The sequence below is a fragment of the Branchiostoma lanceolatum genome, chromosome 3 (genome assembly GCF_035083965.1).
Source record: "Branchiostoma lanceolatum isolate klBraLanc5 chromosome 3, klBraLanc5.hap2, whole genome shotgun sequence".
NCBI classification, from domain to species: Eukaryota; Metazoa; Chordata; class Leptocardii; order Amphioxiformes; family Branchiostomatidae; genus Branchiostoma; species Branchiostoma lanceolatum.
This window is the reverse complement of record NC_089724.1, coordinates 6,092,609-6,118,008: the sequence shown is the minus strand read 5'-3', so window position 1 is coordinate 6,118,008 and position 25,400 is coordinate 6,092,609. Positions and strand designations below refer to the sequence as shown.

General features: G+C 38.8%; 2 protein-coding genes across 2 annotated transcripts; one reads left to right on the top strand and one right to left on the bottom strand.

Moving 5' to 3' along the window:
- Positions 1-7,233: 7,233 nt before the first annotated feature.
- On the bottom strand, positions 7,234-10,609 carry LOC136429256 (uncharacterized). The gene is made up of 3 exons (XM_066419118.1): positions 9,858-10,609; positions 8,509-8,649; positions 7,234-7,447 (listed from the first exon to the last, which is right to left on the bottom strand). Exons 1-3 carry the CDS (start codon positions 10,592-10,594, stop codon positions 7,234-7,236), a joined length of 1,092 nt encoding a protein of 363 aa, XP_066275215.1. The 5' UTR covers positions 10,595-10,609.
- Positions 10,610-17,700: 7,091 nt separating this feature from the next.
- LOC136429868 (sphingolipid delta(4)-desaturase DES1-like) lies at positions 17,701-23,982 on the top strand. The gene is made up of 6 exons (XM_066419947.1): positions 17,701-17,880; positions 19,233-19,336; positions 19,767-19,985; positions 20,187-20,402; positions 21,392-21,595; positions 22,059-23,982. Exons 1-6 carry the CDS (start codon positions 17,799-17,801, stop codon positions 22,239-22,241), a joined length of 1,008 nt encoding a protein of 335 aa, XP_066276044.1. The 5' UTR covers positions 17,701-17,798; the 3' UTR covers positions 22,242-23,982.
- Positions 23,983-25,400: the final 1,418 nt, after the last annotated feature.

Genomic DNA, 25,400 nt, shown 5'->3' with positions numbered 1-25,400 from the left:
CAAATATCTTACAATTTATCTGTTAAATGGATACAAGTGTTTGAGAGATGTGTTTGAGTAGAAGGAAAAAGAAGATTTCTCAATACTGTCGATTAGTATTTCAATATCAATACAAAATATGTAAACTACAGTGTATAATAGAAATGACTGAAAAAAGAGATTTACAAACCGTTACGCACAACTAGAAGCTTTGAACCTATATTTGTTGAACTTGATTAATTAAGGGTTAATGACCCGCCCCAAGGTTTATATGGTGTCATAACGCCTGGTTAGGTGCTATAACCATCGAATAAAACCACAGAGTGAGCGAAGCGAACGAGGTGGTTTTATGAGGTGGTTATAGCACATGACCAGGCGTTATGACACCATATAAACCGAGGAACGGGTGGGTCATTAACGTTATTATCACATAGCCTATCCAAACTGATACATATAAGAGAGACAAATCCCTGTACAATACATAGATTCTTTATTTAATACTATACATGTAAAATCAATCCAATGTACATATGATCTTTATACAAACCAATGTAAACAAGCAGTAACTTGTCTTATTGTTATGGACACGTAGACTTCATATCTGGCGGTATAATTGTAAATTTCTGTTCAATTTTCACAATTCCTGACGCCCGATTGTTAAACGCTTAGTTGGCTGTGGTAAGAACAATCAAGCATGTTTACATCCCCTTTATTTGCTTGTAGTTTCCCGGGATAATTTTTGCTCAAGCCGGAAAATAATCCCACAGAAGCGTACACGTATCTTGCTGAGATCCTTGTAGGTAGAAACTTGTAAGAATTTTGGCGATTTTGACCGTAATTTTTTTCGATGCCAACACATCGGTTTGGGGAGGTTACGTGACATGGGTCATGGGGAGGGGGCGTGTTTAGTACGTGTCACGTTTGTTTGGAACACGGCGACATCAATTTGCCGGCAATATTTTTCATTTTCGCTGGGTAAAACCCCTCAGAAACGTGAACATACCTTCCTGGGGTCCCCCTGGGTAGAAACTGAGGAGGAGTTCGGCGGCTTCATGGGCGATTTCTTTGACTGCCAGATTAGCTTGGGGAAATACGTTAGCCTGGAATCCAAACCTATTTTCGCTCCCGAGTCTCCTCTTCGCAAATTTGCGTCAGTTTTTCGCCCCTCAACTCCTTCAGCATGTTCCTGGGCGTCTTCCTCAGCTTCCCATGACCCGAAAACTGACTCTAAGTCGGCGTCTGACAGTTCTTTGACGAAAAACTGTCACTCAGCTCCGTCCATGACAATCGAATTCGAACGGGTTCCAATGTCGCCTGATCTGGGCCGGTTCCACTTTGACGGTGGGGGTGTGATAAATATTGTTTGTCCGTTTGAATCTTACTTGAATTGAATTTGTTTTCCTTTTTTTATGTATTGTTCATGTATGCTAAGGAATTTTTTGGGAATTTTAAGACAATAAAGATATTTTAAACAAGGTTAAGAAAAAGATTCATCAAAAAGATACCCCCTCTACAAAATGCAACGGTTGTGTTCTGACATGACGTCAATAAGTGGTGTGTTATGGCGTGATAACAGACCACTTATTGTGGGCAATGGAGGCTTCTGATTGGTCGACGCCATCTACCTATGTGATAAGTAAATATGATCCACATACATATGCCTTAAGTTAGTGTCTAGCTCAGTGATATGCTTCTAATTCCTCTTATTGCGCGCATGATCAAGGATATTCAATACAAGCACTCTAGGATATGAATTAACCCTATCTAGACTGGGGGTGGGGGTGGCCAACAAAGCGCCAACTTTGACATCGTATAACTGTCAAGCGACGTATGCTAGGACTACCAAACTTGATGACTTTTGCTAAACTTCAGTTGGCAACAATGACGTCATATCACGTCATAACGTTACCAAAATTACAGGAATGATTGAAGTTTCTGTGTACATCATTCCCTGCAAATTTGGTGATGATAAATTATACTAGTTGTAAGTTATGAGGGGGTGGGGGCTGATGCCCAGATATAAAAAAAAAAGCCCAGTCTATATAGGGTTAAATTCAAGCTACTACAAGTAGCAGCAGAGGGCAAACCCTTGAAGTATCGTTGAACCTACCATGCATTCATGATGATGGTGATGTTTAGAACTAACAGAAAAATGGCACTTAACTTGTAAAATATTCTTACTAGTAATATCTTAGCACCAAGTACATTTTTCACTTACTTTGCTGATAGACACAAAGTTGGTTACAATGAGTATGTGGCCAGAAATTGAATGTGAAATGTTAAAAGGACATCATCTATATGTATACTGTTGTAGTGCATAGTCCACACAGAAAAAAAGAGGGTTGGTAACAGAAACAGGCATCAAACTGTCACATTAAGTTTCACATTTGACAAGAAATCTTTTCTAACTTGTCTTTCCATTACTTTGTAATTTACTAAATCATGAGCATTTTGAACTTAAATTATTGTATTTTGGGCCTTTTGAACTCACCTCTATTTATGGAGATCAAGAATCCAATTATGATAAAAGTAGTTTGGTGTTAAATGTAAACTTCACATTGTGGGTCTGACTTTTTTCTTTACTTCTTTATTGGTTACCAATGCGTGACTCATATATCTAGCCTGTTGATGGAAATGTGTGTATGTGGTTTGGTGTGTGACTTTGTGGTTTGGTGTGTGTTTGGAGGTGTGTGTGTGTGTGGGGGGGGGGGCAAGAGCAAGCAACCAGAACCCCACAGCTAACAGAAATCTTTTCGTAGTTACAAAAAAAATGTCCAGTGGCTCTGCAGCTCAGGTTGAATCTCATCATATTACCTAACATCACATTAGTCAGCTTAAGTTTTCAAAGGTACAACGCGGTGGTAGGGTGTTTGGCCCAAAACCCAGATGACCTGTTTTCAAATCTGTGGTCCCTTGATTTGTCCGTTTGACGTTGTGCCATTGGTAAAGGCACTTTAACACGACTTTCCTCACTTCATTCTGGTGAAAGTAAGTACATAGCTTCGGTTAGGGATGTCTCTCAGGTAGGATGTTAAATGGAGGTCCCGCGTTTGAGAACAGGACTGCATATGATATATGTATATCTATTTATACTGAGTATACATCTGAGTATACAGTTTATCAATAACCATGTACAACTGTCATGTATTCCATGGCCTCAGTGAACTTTTTCAGGGAAACATTCTCAACCAAATCAATTCAATCGTGAATGCGATTCTGCATGTGTTTCATGGGCAGTATGGTGTCACTGTTTCCTGCGCACATTTATGCAGGCTCTGGGATACTTTGTGCTCTGGATTTGATGATTTGATGATGTCACAGTGTCCTTGAAAAAATATGTTGGATCTTAACACTTAACACATGGCATTCATTTACTATTACGCCTTGTGTGTTATCAAATTCATAACAAGTAAAGGGTTTTCCAGCAGAGTTCTTTGAAAGCCAGGGGGGGGGGGGCTTTAATTTGCTGACTCTGATACAAGATAAGAATAAGGTAAGATGGATAAGTATATTCATGGTTTTTTGACTTAATGAAGACCAATAAGACCAATATAATTGTAAAATGATGTAAATAAGGACTTGATGTGAGTCGTCGGGCCCTGCGTAGAGATGAAAGAGAAAACTGGGGTCAAAGGTAGGGGTTTGTTTACCAGGGTCAGCTGCTCTCGTATTTTGAGCTGAACAACCCCTGTTTTCATTTTGCAGAATATTCTTTTAAAAGATTGAAATTGAGAATATTACTTTTATAGTACTTTTATGAAACCCAGTTTCAGTGTGTTTTGAAATAGGCTTCTCGTGACAGCCATAACTACGATATCTGTCCTAAACAACACCATTTTGTCACATGAATGAAATTAGTAAGATTTTACAAGTCAAAGTCAAGTAGCAGGTGCTTCGTCTAGTTTAAAAAGATACCCGAGCTGGTCGTCAGGGCCGTCTATCCTGTTAATCGACTGAGTCTTTAATTAAAATAGTCCTTAACTCCAGAGGTGGGAGTTATTGTCCAATAGATAATAGTTTTAGGAATCAAAAATCAATACTCTTGACAGTATACGATAAAGTACCCACTAGTCCCGTGCGCATCAAAAACATCCAGTATTTTACTAAATTCCCCAGGTGACCCTATTTTGTAATCATTTAATTTAAACAACCTCAGCCTATGACTGAATAGAATGTACCTGAAAAGGTCTGACAAAAGCTAGGTTACAAAAAGAATTTCAGGGTTGATAAGAAAAACATGTCTTGTTATGTGTTCTTTTATATCTTATTTAAAAGTGGCCTTCATATTGTGCTTATCGCCCCTCATTTATGCCAAAAATATTCACGGTGAAGGAAGTGTGAACATGTACATGGGTAGGGTCTGCACGGGTTTAGTGAGCATCATATCTTTTTAACAAAAAACACTTTATGTAATTCACTACAAGCGGAATTCTGTAAAAAGTCGACTGATTATGTATTTATTGATACATGATCTAGTGGAAAATAACACCCCCTTTTGGGGTTTAGGACTCCTTTACAAGGATATACAGCTCTATGTGCATGCACATGCAGCCCAGTGCAGCACTGCCTCCTAATGACACCTGTGCTAACTGCAGCACACCTAGCACCAGAATACAGATAGACCACTACACATTGTATCTGCTCTAAATATTATTCAGACAAAAACATAACACAATCATCTGTAATATTTCTGAAGGAAAGTCAGCATAACAATATTGTGTGCCTAAGCTCCAATCCTAGCATTCTAAAATGATTCAACCTTCCTGACCACTTACTTAGATTTCATAATGAAGGCAACTTTTTTGGCAAAACCTTTTTTTTATTCGCACGCTTGCATCAGTTTTGGGATTCCCAGAGGATTTCATCCATATAATCAAATCAACATGGCCTAATAACAACGGTTTGAAATAATTCAGAACCCTCGAATCCTTTTGACGACCTTGTGAAATTTTGATTGAGCCTCCTTGATTCAACTCAATCCAATTCCTTATATATGGACATTGTAGTCACAAAAAGTAGCCCGAATGGCGTTGATATAACATAACAATGATTGGAGTGGAACGTTGTTACAAAGACAAGGCTGCGTCAGAATGCCCCTTCCACAGTTCTAAATCAACAATCGTTTAACCTGTACAGACGAGAGCCATGCGTCTCTCGTCATGTTTGTAGAAAAACGCATCAAATCTAGTGTATATGTACTAAAGTATATATTTGTTTTCCATATAAGGTAAGGAAGACTTGATAACCCGGGAGGCTCAGGTATTCCCCACCGTGACATCGAGCCACAGGCGGTCTACTAGCGACCTCTATCGATTCTTGTCAAAACTGCAGTCACGGATAGCGGTAATGCATGCAGTATTGACAGAAATACATTTTTTCTTTTAAGATTGGACTGGATTACTGCACTATCCATGTAAACACTCACACACTGATGACCGTTTCTTGTTCGCTTGAATAAACACGATGGCGCATGTAATTACGTGACATGTCGTTTCGCTGTCTCAGGCCTTCCTAGCTGCCTTGTACTACACTTCTCGTCACTAGATCGGTCCTAGAATTCACTGAGCACTCAGTCACATCATTGCAAACATACCTGACAAACACAATAGTTACGTGTGCTTAGTTTCATCAAAAACACAAGAAAACGACTACAGAAAGAAAAACAAAATCAGTCGAGCTAAAAATTGCTGAAAACCCCAAAATAGCCTTGGGCTAGATTGAGACGTGTCAGAAAAACAAGGTCGTCAGAATATATTTATTCGTAAGATCTACTTTGTGAATGGGGATATATGTAGTCATGGTTGTTTCCCATATGTAGAGTTGCCATATATTGAATATAACCCACCCCCAAAAGCCAATTCTAGATAGGTTTGAATAAACACACACCAATGCAGCTATAGGTCATAGATCTTGAGTATGTTTACTGACTATCAAAGATGAATTGCCATTTTACCATGGTTCATGACACAGCGAAGTATGTAAGGTACAAGATTTAAGAAAAGGTGTCTGCCAGACTAGCTTTGACAAAAAATAAGGATTAACAAAAACGATTCTGCCTTGATGTTTTACGTTATACATGTATTTAACAGTTACATTTACGTGTCTATCTTGTGTAAGAGGACTACAAATGGCGGTTATTTGTACTGTGAATACTATATCAGCTGATCAAAGAGCACACCGGCATTTTTACCCTATATCACTTCTTTACGTATCAATGGGGACATCTAGCGTGGATTTTACATATGGCACATGACTGCTAGTCTGTCACTCATGGCTCACAGATGACATATTGCAGTCATCATATGAACTGCAGATATACATTGTAGTCAGGCATAAAGGTGTTACCACTTGTTTTCAGCAATTCTGTCTGAACCGAATCGAATCATTTATAGAGTGGAAATGAGTGGAGATGCATGAAGTTGAGACAACGGGAGTGGTGTGGAGTAGAGGAGTAGAGACAAAATCACTGCGTTTCTGTTCTCATCAGGTTTATAGGAAAACTATCACTTTATGAAACGTTCACAGTCTTGTTCGTTGCATTGAATACGGATTGTCTTCGATTTCCTTATTTAGCTAGCGTCAGATGGCAATCCTCAAAATTTCTCTGTTGTTCATTTATTTAACATTAGTAACATGTATAGAGAGTATACATAACTAATAGTACATCATGATAGATTGATGTCACATGTTAGCAATTCGTAATATATTGAAAATAACACTTAAAGACTTCACTCCCTGGTTTGCGTTGTTTACTTGCTTTCATATATTGTCATACGCAACCCACTGCCCTAAACCTCGTTAAGACATGGAATGAGACATCCAACAAAGGATGTAGGAAAAATCGTGGAATTTTTGTTGTTTCATCCCTTCCTTCCACAAATATGTATGTGTATATATATATAGAGAGAGAGAGACAGAGAGAGAGTGAGATAGATAGATAGATAGATAGATAGATAGATAGATAGATGGATAGATGGATATATAGAGAGAGATATTTAGATATTTAGATATATAGATATATAGATATATAGAGATAAAGATATATAGGTATATAGATATATGGATGTAGAGATATAGAGATATATTGAAATATAGAGATAAACAGATATACAGATATCGATATATTGCATGACGTCCCCTCGTTAATCTTCTGCAGTTAGCGGTACAGATTGTAGTAGGACAGGTTAAGAGTAGACCTACAACGTTACCAAACACAAATTTGTAACACGGCTTTGACGGACCTATATGTACCATCTAGTACATGACACTAGCAGTCACTACATCCGCCCACGCGGGGTCGATCTTCTTCAGTTCCTTGTACAGGTCCTGGTAGAACGGCTTGTTAATAGAGCGGATGGTGTTCGGTGCCAGCGGGTTCAGGTTGGGCTGGGCGAGCAGTAAACGGACCACACTGGTGTTGAAGGCCTTATAGAGGCTGCATTCTTTGTCCCACGGATGAAGAGAAAACCTGAAAGAACGGTGTAAGGAGCCAAGCTTCCGATGTGATTGTAATGGGATCGTCCCAGAGAAAATTTGCTAATAGTTTTTGCGATACCTCAGGGCCGCGGTACTGTGATTTTTAGAATTATTATTCAGAAATAACAGAGACTAAGACAAAGAGGCGCTGCGTTAAAGTTATTCAACTTATTTTGCCAGCTCAAAATATTTAGACTTATAGATATAAATATATATATATATATATATGAATACAACAATAAAACAAAACCTCAATTGTGCCTACGCCCCCCCCCCCCCCCACACACCTAAGAACATATTAATTCAATTTAGATGTAAATTTGATAGTTCACTTCTATATCTTCTGCACGGAAATTCTCCGCCCAATAGAGCTAGAAGCGTTGGGTCTGTTGAATGTATGTTTGTTTAAGTAGCATAATATTTAGATTACAGTCAGCAGATGATCCTCTAAGAACAAGGGCAAGTTTGGTACTGTCAGAGATGGTATTTAAGTCCAGCTTAATTTGTTAGCTTGTCAAGAAAGTTCGTTCTGTGTTGAATATATTTGGGACATTAGATTTCTTAGCTTGTCAAGAAAGTTTGTTCTGTGTGGAATATATTTGGGACAATCAAATATCAAATTGAAGATGGTTTCAGATTGGTACCCACAGTCACAGCATGGATTGCGATTAAGTTGAAAAATATTCTAAAAATTGCACGCAAGCACTCCGCATGGAAGTCGTTTTTGTCAACACCTCAGGCTCAGATTCAGGAATATCTGAGATTGAAACTCTCGCCAGTAAAATATCATATTTAATGAAAACTGCATTTTATTTATTTAGCTACATGTGTTCAGCGACATTTGCATTCATAGCTACTGAAAAATAAAGTAATTTCTCTAGCGTTATATCGTACGGCCGTCTTCAACATAAACTGTTGATTGAAACATCGTTCCGCATTGGAACAAAGTCGACCGTATAATTAGAGTCATTTAAGCGTCATTCAATGTTGAAAAATAACTTATAGCCATAAATTTTTCGGGACTGGAAAAGAGTTAAAACGATAATAAATTGCAATCCAACGCACCTTAGGAACGACCGCTCACTGTTGCTAACATGGTCCACACTGTGCACAATGGTGTGGTTAAACAGAGCGTCCAACAACTTCGGGTCGATCTCGTGGCGCTTCATGACGCCCTGCAGCGCCAGTCTTGACCTGTCAGATGGGGGGAAAAGTAGCCATTATTATCTAGCACTTTAAAAAGTATACAACAAAGCTAAATTTTAACGACCATGTGAGCATCTTGTGTTAACCCTATTTAGACGTGGCTTTTTCGAGATATCTGGGACTTCGACATTCGACCCCCCCCCCCCACACACACACTTAACTTCCAAACGGTATGGTGTACCATCATCAAGGTATTAAACAGAAAAATGTGTCTTCTTGATGTTAAGGTATGCCGAGACATCTGACATCAATAGTAACGTCAGGTTGACGTAAAAATGACGCCATAGAATCTCGCCATGTGTTGTTGGCGATCCCTTGGGATCCACCATCTTGGATCAGCTATAATTTTTGAAAATACATTCTTCAACTCATGACCCAAAAACACAATGGAAATAAACTGGAAACGTTATCTGTATGTTTCTGTTTGTTGAAATACCAGATAGTGACGAATTTGAAGGCGAAAACGCCTGTTAGTACCTAAACTACTGATATAGTCTGCCATCTTGGATTTTGACCGATGACATCATTAAATTAGTATAATTTATGAATATTAAATCATTAAAGTTACATCAAATTACATACAATGTTATACATATAGGAAACAAGCGTGGTTGAGCAAGAAATTATTAGAAAAATCATTTTTCAAACCGAAATTGGTGAATATTGGTGAAATGCCTATTAAGAAACCCTTTGCCATGGCAACACGAAAAATAATAATCTTTATACTATTACCATAATATTGTTGCAAACAAAATTTTAGGAAAAGTCACCAGGTTTGGAGTCACCAGGTTTGGTAGTCCTAGCATACGTCGTTTGGCAGTTATACGATGTCAAACTTGGTACGGGCACTTTTAGCCCCCCCCCCCCCAGTCTAGATAGCCCGGGTTAACTGTCGGCCTGGTTAGAAAGCCATTAGGCACCTCATTTATATCATGTGATGAGACAGTAGGTTGAGCAAAATTTAGAAGTCAGGTTAGATCGAAATGAAAAGAAACCAAGGTTCTGAAGACCCATAACGTTATATCATGTAATACAATATATTGATAAACCTTTGAAATACAGTGAGGAATTGAACATATACTTCTGCCTGCTATCTCAAAAACTAACCTGCCAGCGCTGCTTCTAAATGGAACTTAACTGTTTAACACTAAAAAATCTAACATTAACTTCACAACCATCTAAAAATTTCCACCAACCTGAAGAGTTTGCCGACAAAAGAGTCCTTCCCATGTAAATTCGAGCGATGTACGACTTGGTGCCCTTCCAGTTCACTCATATTCCTGCTCTCCTCTACAAGGTTCTCTCTGATGACGGGAAGTCCATAGCCTAGATACTTGGGTGCGTTTCCTCCGAACGGATTCAGCGACGGATTGAGGAGCTCCTTATGTAACGGAATAGAAGTGTAGGTCGACTCTTTGAGAGCCTTTATATCATTATCCACGATGTGTCGGACCAGGCTATTGGAGAACAAGTGGGACTTGGGGTGCATGGAGAAAATATGGTAGAAGTAAATGGTCGAAAAGATCTGAGATCTATTGCTCACTTCAACTCCGTTGCGAGTGAAGTACAAAATATAGGCGCCGCTTTGTCCTTTGTTATACCCCAGTGACATGTTCTTCAGCTTGTATCCTCCAGAGGCACGCAGCTTGCAATTGTTCACCGTCACTTTATATTCGCCCGGTTTGTCGTCTGCTGCAGGGCGAATCAGCATAGCCATTGTCGTGTTCTCTATGAAGTCAACAATGTCCCGGTCGGTTGGAGCTCGTAAGACGAACAGAAGGTAGAGAGAATACAGGGCTGCGTATATCCACCTTATGTAGAACATGGGACCCTGAAGGATGTGGTGGCGTAGGAAGAGGTGCTTAACACTTGGGGTGCACTCACAGTCGTCAAGACGGGGGTGGACTGGCGAGAGTGTCTTTGTCGGCCTCATTTTGTGTAACTTGTCAACAGAACTGGTAGTGATCATGAGAAACAATTTGTTAATAGAATGTAGCCACAGTAAGAATAATACATTTCAGATTACATCGAATTTCGCTGAGTCTCGTTGATAAGTAACTTAGATACCAGGATACCAGTGTTCATATCAGTTTTACGGAATGCACAAAACTATTTCGGGATTCATACGATCCACTAGTGGCACTACTAAGAAACATATGAATTTAACGGAATGCATATCCCTTCCGCTACAAGACCAACTGAGTTTTGTTTCTTCAACCTCTCTAATGTTGGTAAATCAGAAGGAGAAAACATTATTTTCACGTCAAAAATGTAGCGCAAAATTTGCCATTTCGTTGGATAAAACTCATGGAAAAGATTGTCTTGGCATTAATGACTAATGTTGTCAGAAAGAGAAAAACCTAGTGTATAATCGAACCAAGTATAAAGCAAATGGGGTAGGGAATTCAGCCGTCGTAACCCCTGCTTCTCCTAATGGGTCAGTGAAGTCATGCTCGTCTCGAGCATTGATGTTTCTGACCTAGGGTGAAGCTTCGAAGAGATGCTGCTACAGTAACAATTGAGATGCATTTCTTCGTAAATCGATGGCAAGTTCAGGCTCTGACGAATTGATTTAAAATTCTAGTACTTTTTGGTCACCCAATTTGTTTGTTTTCTCATCTGCGTATAAATTCAAGTTTTGACATCATGGTACAAGCTGTAACAACACTCTTCGTGATACCGATTTGCACATTTCTCATCCAGTCAAGAAATTAGCGATTACAATTGCAAAGTCATCCAACATGATCCGTGATTTTTTTTCCTTCTCCAATGCTTTGTCAGAAAAAAACAAAATGTTGCCGTTAAAATGCTCGGTGTGGCGTGACAATATCTTCATGGTTTAAGCCTGATCTGATAACACCTGTTTACTGTCAACATTTTGTCTCTTCAGTTGCATAGCAACCTTCCTTGTTGTTGACGGTTTTGCATACCAAACTTGATTAACTCTGTCTACTCGACATCAAAGGGCTGAGTAATACATGCCTCTGCAAATACTTGTTCAAGCATCAGTGATACACCTGTCTTTTGACTGTGGTTTAAGGTGGGGTACAGGCATGCGGCAGCACATTTTCAACAAAAATATTTTGACAAAATAACCATCTGATTTGTTAGATGTGTAGGTCTATTTTCATTATCTGGCATCATTTTCCTACATACGTTATCAGTTTACCGCAAACTTCAAGGGCAAAGTTGCAGTTTCCAACGTCCTGGTTGGGTGCCGATACCTTTAAGAACAGCCTGACCAATCAGGGGCCTCCATTTTGGCTATTCCCTCCCTCCCTCTGGAAAGCTGGATTCTCTGGCCTGGCTGTTAACACTGCTCTGACTGTCAGATAGTGTGTTTGCAGAGGTTATTCACCTGTATGTCAATGTTAGTGCTTGGATGATTGGGGAAAAAGCAAATATTGGCGATTTGGGGTCATTTTACGATTACTAAATGCCAATTTTATTAAAACTACCTCTACAGCATGATTTTAAAAGCAAAAGTTTGACAAAACTGTATATGATAGGGCAGAAAAAGAAATGCTGTTCTGAGGTTTACCACCTGAACTTGCCTCTCACGGGTGGCATAAGCATTTTGATACTTTGATAATGTGTGAGGGCCCACAGAAGGAGATTCTCATTAAATTATTGAAAAAAATTCACCAAAATTGATTTAAAAAGATATCAAAAAAGGAGCCCGTGTATTGACCAATGGCATTATTATGCATCTGTCCCTAAAATATTAGCTTTGTACATTGGATCGTTAGCAAGGAAAAACCACTTTTGTAAAAAGGGGCGTGGCCCTGTAATTGTTGATGACGTCGTCATGACGTCATAAAAATTTGCATAAATTATTGTCTTGCACAGAGGTACTTGGAGAAAAAAAAAATCAAGAGCCTTAAGTAACACTATATAGTATTTTCAAGACACCCCAGAAGTGCTGCCGCCTGCCTGTACCCCACCTTAACAGGACTTATACAAGCAGGACAGAGAACAACAATGCTTAATGAAAACAATTGCAGAGGGTAATACTAGTATATCATAGTCTGCATCATAAGTTTAATTCCCCACCGAACATATCACATCTTTCGAAACTTACTGTCTTTTAAACAAGGCTCTCTTTCTGAGCAAGAGGAAAAAAAACACAGTCATGATCATCTTCTGAACGAGCGGCGCTACTATCGCCAAAATAAAAACAGATCTACAGCTGACGTCTCTCAAAGACACCGGACAGTGTCCAGCCAACGTATGGTGTACAAAATTACTAATCAACTATAGCAGACGTAACGTTAGCAACTACTGAGTATTTGATTCCAGCTCAGAAAAGAACAAGACATAGCTATGACTTCAAGTAGAGTTATCAACCCAGGATTGAGGTATTGAAAGTTTACTTTTTCCATAGAGCTATCGAAGAGTGAAAGTCGTTGCCATCAAGTGCATTTACCAAATACCTTTTAACAACTCTTACAGCAAAATTTACCAAGGATAGGTGTGACAGGTAGTTCAGTTAAATATTACTAGATGATGCCACACCGCGCGTTTGAGAAGTTGATGTGTAACGCAAAAAGTAGTTATGCTAGTTCTACAGATCCAGATGCAGATACAGCTTTTTTAAAGCAGAAAATGGGTCTAGTATCATGGTATCATCGAAGTGACGCCGGAATATGGATGGAACATTGACCACTACCTGGAACAGCTAAGGATAACCTGGGGGTTGGGGGAGAGGTGGGGGTAGGAATAACAAAGTAAAAGCAGTACCCATTATTTCAAGTGGGTCAAAAAAGGGAGGGTATATTGATGAAAAAAAATATCGGAAGGACAATACATATAGTTAGGTTTTCATCTTAAGATACAGCCTGGTATACCATCGAATTGCCTGGCAATGCTGTGCATATTGCCCAATTGCAATCACTCAAAGAAATGAAACATAATTACAATTGCCGGAAACATTTTGACCTACCCTTTTGATTAGAATGTTTTGAGACAAGAAGTGCAGTATTTTCTCATGGAATGCACATGTTTGTAATTTCAGTCTCCATGAAAATTATTTTTCTTTAATAGATCATTTAAACTGTTCCAGCAATTTTTTTTCAAGAATTCACTTTTTGAACAAGGACTCTCATCATCTGCGTAGGAACCTTCCTCGTTGATGAATATTTATATCTTTACATCAAGGAGCTCAGCAATACATGGCTTTGCAAGCACGTGTTCAAACATGTCCAACACCCGCCTTTCAACTGTGGTTCAGCAATCCTTAGCAGAAATGATTAATAGAAAATGGAAGGAGGTACCCTATTGAAGTCTGCATCATAAGGTTTTTAAATTCACCACCAAATGCATTTTATCTCTTGAAATCTACTTTTATTCAAAACATTTGTAGAAAGTTAAGCTATATTTGTCTGCACTAATGCGCAACAATATGAAAATACAGGCTTTACACGAAAAACTACCAAAAGGGAGTTAGTGTCACCAAAACTATCCTATCCTAGCTAAACACACACACACACACACAAAAAAAAAATAGTCATGCCTTCAAGTATCAGCCCAGAATTGATGTGATAAAAATTTGTTCTTTTCTAAAAAACTTGTCACTAAGTACAGTCGGGGCATCCTTATTAGATGGGTTGATTAGCAAAGGCTAGATGTCGTTCAGTGTAATATAACAATCTGCTACCGCCCCGCGTGCCTGCGAATCTGGTTTATACCTCCTAGGGGTAGGGGTAGTTATGCTGGTAATAAATTTATACAAATACAGTTTTAGCGACCTAAGACCAACTTTTCAAGCTGGAAAGGGGCCTAGAATCATAATTTTATTGAAGTCACATTTAAGTCACGCGGCCCGGAAATATGGATCGAATATTGACAACGGACAGATTGTGATGAATTCGAAAGAAATAGAATTTGGAGAAATAAACATAATACACATATTTACAAACTGTGACTTCACAAATTGACCTTATGAAATCTGTGAACAACACCACAGTGGTCAAGAAAACGTCTGCCAGAATGTCATTTTAGATCTCACAAAATGGTCGGCCGACCCCTTTACATCTTCGCTGGAAATCTTACGTTAGTAAACTAATGACATATGTAACTGCAGCTTTTAGTAATGCATGCTATGACTATCTAACGTTAGGGATGCGATCAAAGTAGGCTAGAATGATCTTACCGTGGTTATCCGATATGAACTTGTCCCTATAGCTAGCTTGCTGAAGACGCGTAAACGTCTCGCCACAGATTGTGTCTATCCTTGCAGTTACCACGGTCTATAGGGCTTACCCCTAAGTTGAGTTGCGCAATCTTTGAACTCGTTTGTAGTTCCTACTTAAAATCTTTGAAACCTTTCTTTACCTTGAAATTTTTTGCCCAATCTGGAGACTTTTTTGGTTAGAAGGAACAGGTAGGGTCTTAGCTTTCCCATATAAGTTGAAAATTATTTAGTTCAGCAATTTGGGTGGCGTAAGAACATATGTGAGTTGTTGGGTCATGCGGATGCATATGGCCGGGAACTAGGTCAGAGATAGGGTCTGTTTACTTCCGGGTGGCGTTTCTGCGAGTCTGAGCTGTACAACCCTTTGTTTTCTTTGCATGTTTATCAAGTATAACCTTGTGACTTCCTGGTGGAGAAGAGTTTTTAAGATTGAAGTTAAGGTAAGTACTTTTATAGGGCCTTACTTTAGTGGGGCTTATCATGGCCGGCAATGGGGGCAAGTAACTTTGTTGTCATCCCTATAATGTCAAAGGTATGTGGCTGCGTGATAGTATGAGAAGTTGAGAATGATAGCCAGGTCGCTTTTTCATAGACCGTGTCCATGTTTACGAGTGCCAGAGCAGGTGAGAATATTTCCAAATTAGAGGTAGTAGCTAGTATATAATTCAAAGGTCCATGTTGCACAGCTTTAGGTAGACCGACATGTCATACTATTAATTTTGATGGTCTAAAATGGCCTAAAACATTTTATAATGAAGGCAACTTTTTTGGCAAAATGTTTTTTCTATTCGCACGCTCGCATCAGTTTTGGGATTTCATCCATATAATCAAATCAACATGGCCTAATAACAAAGGTTTAAGATAATTCAGAATCCTCGAATTCTTTTGACGACCTTGTGACAGCCCACCTGTAACCTGTCCCCTCAAGACTTTGAAACTTATTCGATCGAAGTATCAAATTTTGATTGAGCCTCCTTGATTAAACTCAGTCTAATTCTTTATATAAAGACATTGTAGGCACAAAAAGTAGTCTGAATGGCGTCGATATAACAAAACAATGACTGAAGAGGAACATAGTTACAAAGACAAGGCTGCGTCAGAATGCCCCTTCCAGAGTTCTAAATCAACAATCATTTAACCTGTGCAGACGAGAGCCATGCGTCTCTCTAGTCATGTTTGTAGAAAAACACATCATATCTAGTATATATATATATATATTTGTTTTCGATATAAGGTAAGGAAGGCTTGATAACCCCGGGAGACTAAGGTATTCCCGCCGAGAAATAGCGACCTTTATCGATTCTTGTCAAAACTGCAGTCATGGATAGCGGTACTGCATGCAGTACTGACAGAAACAGATAGGGGTCACTGTGAGACCGTCGGCGTACTAGTATTTCAGAATGGGCATTCACACTACATGTTAACTATGCTGTGTTTTTGTATGAATGTATGAATTAAAATGCTTATTTGAAAGAATTCAATGGGGTCTTTGCAGCCTCGAGAAGAAGTGTCACAATGTGTTCGATTTTTTCACTGAAAGACATTTCATCGTAGATGCTAACAGAACACCTTTTTTTCCAACAAGGTTTCAACGAAGCTTTGTTTTATGCTCTTAATACATGAGATACCAGTGTTGATAAATCTTCAAATAAACACTTTTATGTTTCATCATTGATGATTCAAGCGTCCTGATGACTCCGATTTCGTAATGAAGGCAACGTTTTTTTTTTGCCAAACTTTTATTGTCACGCTCGTATCAGTTTTGGGGTTCCCAGAGGATGTCATCCATATAATCAAGATAACATGGCCTAATTATGCAAAATGCCAGTGACGCTTGGAGCCTGCATATCAGTGGTGTCAGTCTTAGTCAACACATATACGTACATCCAGACGGAGTGTGAGCCTCATATTCGGCCGGTAAACAACGAAAGGTAAGTACACTCGTCCTTAATCTGTATCCTGTTTCAACTGCAATATAATTTATTACGTTTGGCTATCCTTTTTTTTATTCATTTCTACATCAAATCGTGTTTTTTTCAGTATTGGTACCATCTTGCTGACCAGGAGTTTGAACGTTTGGCACTGCCTATGTATCATTGACATTACCACACTGCAATCTGTTGTTTGAGATGGTTTAAGTCTTTGTTTTATTTTTACGGTTTGCATGTTGACGTTTCGAAATGTAAAAAAAAAAGTAATGACATCGCAAACAAGTGTTTTGTCTAACATCAAAAGCATAAAACACTGATACGGTCGTACTGATTATGATATACTTACATTAGTAGAGCAGTACATGAGTGAATTTATACTTTTCTCAGGAGCCATCCTATTTCCGGCCTTTCCCGGGATTGGTATCCTGGGAGCCAGACTGTTATCGGGCCGTTTAGCCGGTTCCTTCGACGGCCCAAAGCTCTAAGCCCGCCGATACAAATGAGTGCGACGGGGGAGTTCCAGCCAGAGAGTTGGCCGGCCGTTACCAACAACTAGGGCGCGGTCCACTCCCCGGGCTACAACTCCCCGGAGCGTTAATTTAGATCGGGCGGGCTGACGGTCTCGGGCCGCCGAAGGGACTCGCTAGCGGCCCGGTATCCTAGTATGGTTCCCAGGTTACGGGATCGGATCGCACAATTGTAAACGCGTCCTATATTCAAGTCCACCAGAGTTTGGCATTGACATTTTGTTGTTTCATGTTAAGTTTGCTGTAGACGACATTTATTTTTTTCGGTTCGAAAACCAGGTTGCACAACAATGGGTCGTGTGGAAAACAATTTCTTCCCCGTAAACTTTACCCAAGTCCCAAAAGTGTCAAAACATAAGTCATATGTATTGGACAAGTGTGCCCCACCCCCGTTGTTTACCACCTTTAAGCGTGACTCGCTTCCAACAGTATACACAGGCCAACGTCACATGAACTACACCCGGCCGATAGACCACAGCCGACAACATGGGAGGACAAGTCTCTCGAACCGACTTCGAGTGGGTCTACACAGACGAGCCCCACGCTTCAAGGAGAAAAGCGATCATGGGTAAGTTTATAGCTGGGAACTTAGGGAATATTGGACGCGTGACAACAGTTATAAGGACTTCGTTGCACTGCACTCAAGTTTTATAATTTATTACATTTACAGTGCCACGAACAGTGTCTTTCTAATAAGTTAAATTTGCGGGGAAGAAGTTGATTTTACTACCGTTAAACATCATCGTTATCGAAGTAAAAGAAATGACTTCGTAGGCTACAACTTTACCTAAACCAAAAAAATGTCGATTTCGCAACAATTACGGACTTGAATATACTCAAAACTGTGTCAGCAGCCCTATACAATATGAACATTCACTGTGCCAAACCATAGCCAAACAAGCATGGCATGTATGTGGCATGAAAATTTGCTCATCTTTAGTGGGCATATGACATATTTTACCTGCCACGCAAATTAGAAAGGAGCCTCAATGATTTGGTCCAAATAGGCGCTGTCTCATGAGATACTCGCTTGGGAGATCCAAAACGACTGTTCACCTCACCTATCCCTTGACCTCTTGTTGGCTCGTTGGGGCACCATGACTGAGCAGTCCACTATCCTTCTTCCTCCTAGCCCTGTCCTCAGCTGTTCTCGCAATGCTCATTCCGGTCCATTTCTTTACTACCAATACTTTTTTTTGCTTTCATAGTTTTTATTAACTCATGGACACATTTTCTTATATTAAGAATTTCAAGAATGAATAAGAAAGAAAAATTGAAGAATTAGTCTGATTCTTTCCATGGGAATTCTGACAAAAAGGAACACTTTCCTAATTATCTTCAGTTAAGAGATTTTCACTCTCAAGAATTTCTAGAAGTTCAAGTCTAAATGTCTTGTTTTTATTGACTTCAGGATTATTTTTCTTGCTATTTCTGAAAAGATATTAGCCTTTTTTCTCTTCCCTTTCTTGGGTAATCTTAAAGAAAAATTTCTTAAGAACTTAAAGTCGTTGACAAATGTTTTTTCTAAAAACAGAAAGTTTTCTTCTTTGAAGAATATGCTTCCGTGTATAAGAAGAAACAAGAAAAAAAGAAAAGGTACTTTTGGTAGTGTTTCTGTTGCCTGGTTGATGATGGCTACAGTACCAAAAATGCCTTTTCTTACTTCTCTTGTTTTTCTTTTTGTATGAAAATCTATATTTCAGCAAGCATACAATACAAGAAAAATAAAAGTCTCTGTTTTTAGCAAATTCAAGAAACCCATATTTTTCTTGTGCTAAGAATTTTATTCTTACGGAGAATTGACCAATATTCCTAGAATATTTTCTTGCGGTCAGAATGTATTTCTTGCACCTAGATTGATTTTCTTGTTCTTGTACCTTGAAAACAGTTCTAAATTGTTGTGTTGTTTTTCGTGTACAGCCAAGTACCCGCAGATTAAGGAACTGTTCGGTCCTGACTCCAACATGGTGTACAAGGTGGGCTTCATGATCACCCTCCAGCTGATAGCCTGCTACTTTGTACAGGTGAGGTTTTGCTGAAAATGTCAATCTCTTTGATAACCTAGCAACAGGGTTACCAGCAATGATAGTGAGTCAGAGTAGATACATGTAAATCTATTTGCCTGTTGCAAAGAGTCCCGAAAAAAAATTGTTCAGTTGTGAAAATTCAAAGTATTAACCTTTATTTTGTGACTCATTTTTTTCTCGACTAAGGCTGCCTCATGTTTCCACATACTAATGAATCTATTAAAGATAACAGCTAAATTCTGTAGTTAAACTGCATGTATGATACCAAAAAGCAAAAGATTCATTAAATGCGGAATAATGTACAAATGAAAATGCGCAATTGAGAATTAAATCATTATAATAGAGTAAATACACGTATCTGAGCTGTTTTGTTTCTGGACATAAAAAAAACAGCTCAGAAGTTTTACTTTCTTTATTTACATGACAGGACGCACCATGGCCGGTAATCGTACTCTTGGCGTACTGTTTCGGTGGCGTCATCAACCACGCCATGATGCTCGCCATCCACGAAATCTCACACAATCTGGCCTTTGGCCACTCTCGTCCCCTTCACAACCGTATCCTGGGCATTGTGGGAAACGTGATCCTTGTCGTGCCCTTTTCCATCATGTATAAGAGGTATCATTTAGAGCATCACAAATACCAGGTAATACTCATACTTTCTTTTATCACATTGGTGGAATAAGGTCCTCGTTCAAGGTTCGTTCAAGCTTCCCGGGGCTAACCCTTTGTAATAGCCTTCGGCTAGCTGGGTAGCCCTGGCTGTACTTTTTAACAGCCAAAATAGATAACATTAAAAAACATATACATGAAAGAAAATATCCTGATTACTTACACGGTTTTCTAGGGAAATGAAGGGATTGATATGGATCTGCCATCAAAGATGGAAGGTGTTCTCTTCCACAACACCTTCACCAAGTGCATCTGGGTCTTCCTTCAGCCGTTCTTCTACGGACTTCGTCCACCCCTCCTGCGACCTAAGCCTGTCACAGGGCTCGATATCATCAACATCATTGTCCAGTCCGCCTTTGATGTGGTCCTCCTGTACTACTTTGGAAGCAAAGTGAGTGCTTCATTTTTTAAAGCCCCACTATGTAAGATAGGGTCAATTCAGAAGGTCGATTTTCCTACCATTAATTTACATAGTATAGTAAGTCGAGTAAACATTGTAGAATTGCATACCAGTATTCAGGAAGGAATGTTTCAACATGATTGCACCATCCGAACATGTTTTAAAACTGTGAACTTTCAAAGAAAACAAGGCCAGTGGTCAGTTTGCCACACATGGCTTACTTCTATCGTCTCAGCTGCCCAGTGGGTCTTAATTTGCATGATAAATGGATAAATTCTGGAATGCCAGTGTTTTATACAACTGGAATCAATACATGCTCAGTTCATGGAAGGTGGAGCATCAACAGACACCGATTATGCAAATAAAGCCCTAATTTGCATATTGATATAAAAGTACCATAATTCCATATAAGCGGTAAATGTAAGGAATTTCATACTTATGCATAGGGAAGTTAGTTAAAGCTGTAATTAAGCATGCATAAATTTTAACAATGTGGATATCGTTTGCATAATAAGAGTATTATCTTTTTCCAATTGCTATATGATGTTTCCTAACTCTTTGCTTCATACAGCAGTGTAGTGAAGAAGTTTAGTTGTAGAGTTTTGGGTGTAATGAAGTTCGGCTTGGCTTGTATTAATATAAACGAACTAGTTGTTTGGCCAGGAAATAGAAAAATCACAAGCCCTTTAGGAACAGATGGGATTCAGCCTAGAGTACAAAGTAGCCTATGTCATTATTTCTCAGTCGATTTCTGAAACAAGATAAAGCAAAACATTAAAAAAAACTTTACATACGTAACGTAGGTATGAGGTCTACGGACTCTTGTTTTGAATTATTTGCAGTTTACATGTCCTATCTTATCTGATCATACTTCTAATTAAATCATTCCAAAACAACTTGAGGGTACTAGATGTTCTTTGTTACTCTATTAATACATTAATATACATGTAACTATAATCATTCTTATATTCACACCACAGTCTCTCGCGTACCTTGTGATCGGCAATGTGCTTGTTTTGGGAGCTCATCCTGTGGCCGGTCATTTCATCTCAGATCACTACATGTTCAAGAAAGGCTACGAGACTTATTCCTACTACGGTCCACTGAACGCAGTCACATTCAACGTGGGTTATCACAACGAGCACCACGACTTTCCCAATATTCCGGGGTGCAGACTTCCCAAAGTGACTACTCATAGTAAAGATATGCTTCAAGCTAACTAAAAACAACAAAAACAAGTGTCATATTCATCTATGATACATTAGTTAATTAGAAAATACAAATACAACAAATTAATAACATGTGCACAACTTACCTTTAAAACACATCATTTGCAACCCCGCAAAAAGAATAGCGCTTTTGACATTGTATGAGCAATCATTAGTGAAAAACAGTAGGGTATCGTTGCCATATCGTTGAAATATGCTCTTTGATGCAAACTTTGGAAGTGCCATGATGTATCATACATGCATGTGATCACTTATGAAAAAATTATTATCATAAAATTATCATTATCATCAATAATCATCTAAAACATAATCATCATTGTCTTTAATTACTATCAAAATTATAATTATAAAATTGATATTACTATTATTGTTATTCAATGAACTAAAATATATAGGTATTACCCACACGTTTCTCCAGGTACGTGAGATCGCCCCCGAGTTTTATGAGAACCTCCCTCACCACACATCGTGGAGCCGAGTCATGTACGACTTCGTCACGGACCCGGACATCGGACCGTTCGCCCGCGTCAAGCGCAGGAGCAAGCCCATCCCCATCCACCCTACCGAGCTAGATGTAGATGGTGATCCCAAGGCAGACTGAAATACGATATGTATACATGGTTTATCATTACAAATTAGACATTATTACACAATAGTACCACCTAGCAGCTAACGGCTGAAGTACGTGTAACCTTTTTTCATGTTTCGCATTAAAAGGAGCATATAGCAATAGATAAAGAAATCGTAGGTGGGTCATTATGTAATATCGACGGACATGATATTAGTAAGACAACGCAATTTGAGAGATAAAATCATCATCACAGGAGCGTTACAGGATAAAAAAGGTAAATGGTGCTGTAGCAGGGTTCAGGTATAATATTTACATATGTGAAGTATTTAGATGTACCACAATCCACTGCTAATAATGTATCTAAAACACTTATGTATCTGGAGCCAGATTACAAGAAGGGTGGTCTATTATAGGCAATTCTTGTACATGTAGGATGAGTAAGACGGCTGAACAAGCGTAATTGTAAACTTTGAGTAAGTTTTTTTTATTAACGTCAACATTGCCCAATATTAATTGATTAGTTAAAAGTAATCAATCAATATTGGGCAATGTAGCATGTCCGGCTTTGCTCAATCACAATTTTCACAGCAATACTTCTCTAACGTTTACTTGCTTGTAACGTTGGGTAACCTAAATTCGGGATTTTTCCGATAATGGTTGACTGAAATCAATCTAGCAGAACAATAAACCATCCTTTTTTTCTATTATTCTGTCAGTATCATGTACTATCTTTGCACTAATCATATATATGGTAGATTTTGTCTCTAGTCGTGCTGACACCATAATATTTCAACTTGAAACTACCGTCCGCCGCACGCACAATTACGGTGCTGTCGGACAGGGGGGCACATTAATTCGGGAGAGAAGATTCGTCTTGAATATCTTACCGCTAATCACATTTTATACAGCAGCTTTTCGTTCCATCCTTGGCTTGAGGAGAGTGCTATGGATATAGACGTGTCCAAGTAAAAAAAATACACGAAAAAACCGCCGTACCGCACACATCAGGCCTTTGCTAACATCCCGTATGTTGAGTCGGTAGAACGTCACTCAAAGTCGATCCCCACCGTCATGGCAACGTGTACATTATTCATGGCAAGTTAGCTGGATGCCGTAGCAATGGTTATACTACTATGTCCATGTGTTCCTTGTTGTGTTAGGAGCAAACTTTGAGGAAAATATCGTCTTCAGTCCACTATCACACGCAACATTTAGACAAAAAAGTGTTCCTCACAAACCTTTTGTCGTCTGCTTGACGACATGATTCTGGGTAACAATATGGCGGCGGGAAAATACACGTGACGTAGGTTGTAGCAACAAAGAGGAGTTTTGATGATTGATCACACTTAGAATCCAGTTGCAGGTTAACAAAAGAGATTGTAATAAGTTGTCTTGTAAATAATTGTGTTTAGCAGGCAGGAGATGTGACATTTGTCTTATAAACCAGCGAACAACCGTGCAGTGTGAGTCTCCCACGAAGCCCACAGACTCTGTCAATAAGGGACGGAGAGTTTTTGACGTCGCCAATTTCTAATGCATGGTTATTGAAGCTTTTCAGACAGTGTTCTGAATGCGTTAGTCTGTCACGTTTGCATTTCTAGCGGTATTACTGATGTTGCATCTAGCACATATCCCTAAATACCCCGTTTTCGAAAAATTCCGAATTTAAGTACCCCACGAATTTATGTTACCCAACGTTACCACCCATTTTAACCTTCTAGGCAAAGGACACGATTTTCTCTTTTCACCAAATAAAGTCATGTGATTCATATTTCACATCACAGGAGAAGTTTCATGCTGTTTGTTTGTAATAATTTCTCGAAAATTTGATATTGCAGACGCATCGGCTAACAAACTTTGTGTAGGTGAAACATAGTCCATGTTTTTATAGTTATCTATATGTACGGGAGAACTTATGTCAGTGTGAAGATAAAATCCGAGTATTTTTTGTGTCCGAAACTGTTTCTGTATATTCCTGCATAGCCTAGATTACTCAGCTCTATATGATTCAAACAATAAAGTGTGAGACAGGTGATTTTCGTTTAAGAAAAAAAAAATGCTAACCAACCAAGGCTATGCTTTAAATATGCTCTAGATATTTGAGCCATTTTTAAAGTTTTACAACTCCACAATTGATGCTTTTATGTCTTTTTTTGTGGTCGTATGATGAGATAAACTAGTTATTCAATTGATAAGAATACGTATACTTGCAACATACTAAGAAAACCAATGTATGATATTTGCAAGGAATGAAGACGATAGAGTGTTTGATACATAAGGTATTTATATGGGGTGGGCGATATAGGAATGGCAATCATTCGAATGGTTTTTGTGTGTTGTTCTAGGCTAAGGGACTTGTTGGACCATAGATAATACACCCTTCCGACGAAACGCTTTCCACAAGTACTAGTCATAAATTATAAGTCGACAACAATTAACACACGGCAGCGCTGACGGTTTTAGAAAGTCACTGAATTAGGTATTCATATGCACATGATCAGGAAAAAAGGAAGACTATAAGAAATTCTAGTATTACAAATTGGTTTATATTTGCAATCTTTGGCAAATGATTAACGATGGAAAAACACACAAAACCTTTATTAAGTTTATTGATTATGATAGATACATAATTATCTACAAATCACTATCATCGATGAATTTTTGTTGTCGATACAACAACTTAGTCTTAAAACTATTTCTAGCTTTACGGAATTCAATTTTGAGGACAGAAATGTATTCCTGTGTAAAGAAACTCTATCTTGATTAAGAAATCAGTTCTCTTTGTACTTGTAAGAATAAACAAGAAAAATAAGAGTATATTTGAGATTATTTTTTTACACAACCAGGAGGTATCACCTGCTGACGTAAGGTGTCTCTCAGACACATTTCTCATAGCTTTTGACTGGAGTGTTGCTTCTCAGCGCTATAAGTAGCCGAAGTAGGTGGCGCATTTGCGGTGAGAACCGTATCCCAAACGTGGCTAAGTTTGTATCCCCCGTCGTCCCGGTGTAAACTTTCTCATCCAGATGACGTTTTTGGGGGGCAGAAAAATAATAAGAACATGTATTTTATCGAGTAGGAGTTATAGTAAAGGTTTACTGACACGAAATAAATACGTCTTCAGATGAAAATGGTTTAAAATGTATGCCTGGGGTGCAAATGGTTCGTAAAGATCAATACGGGCAAATG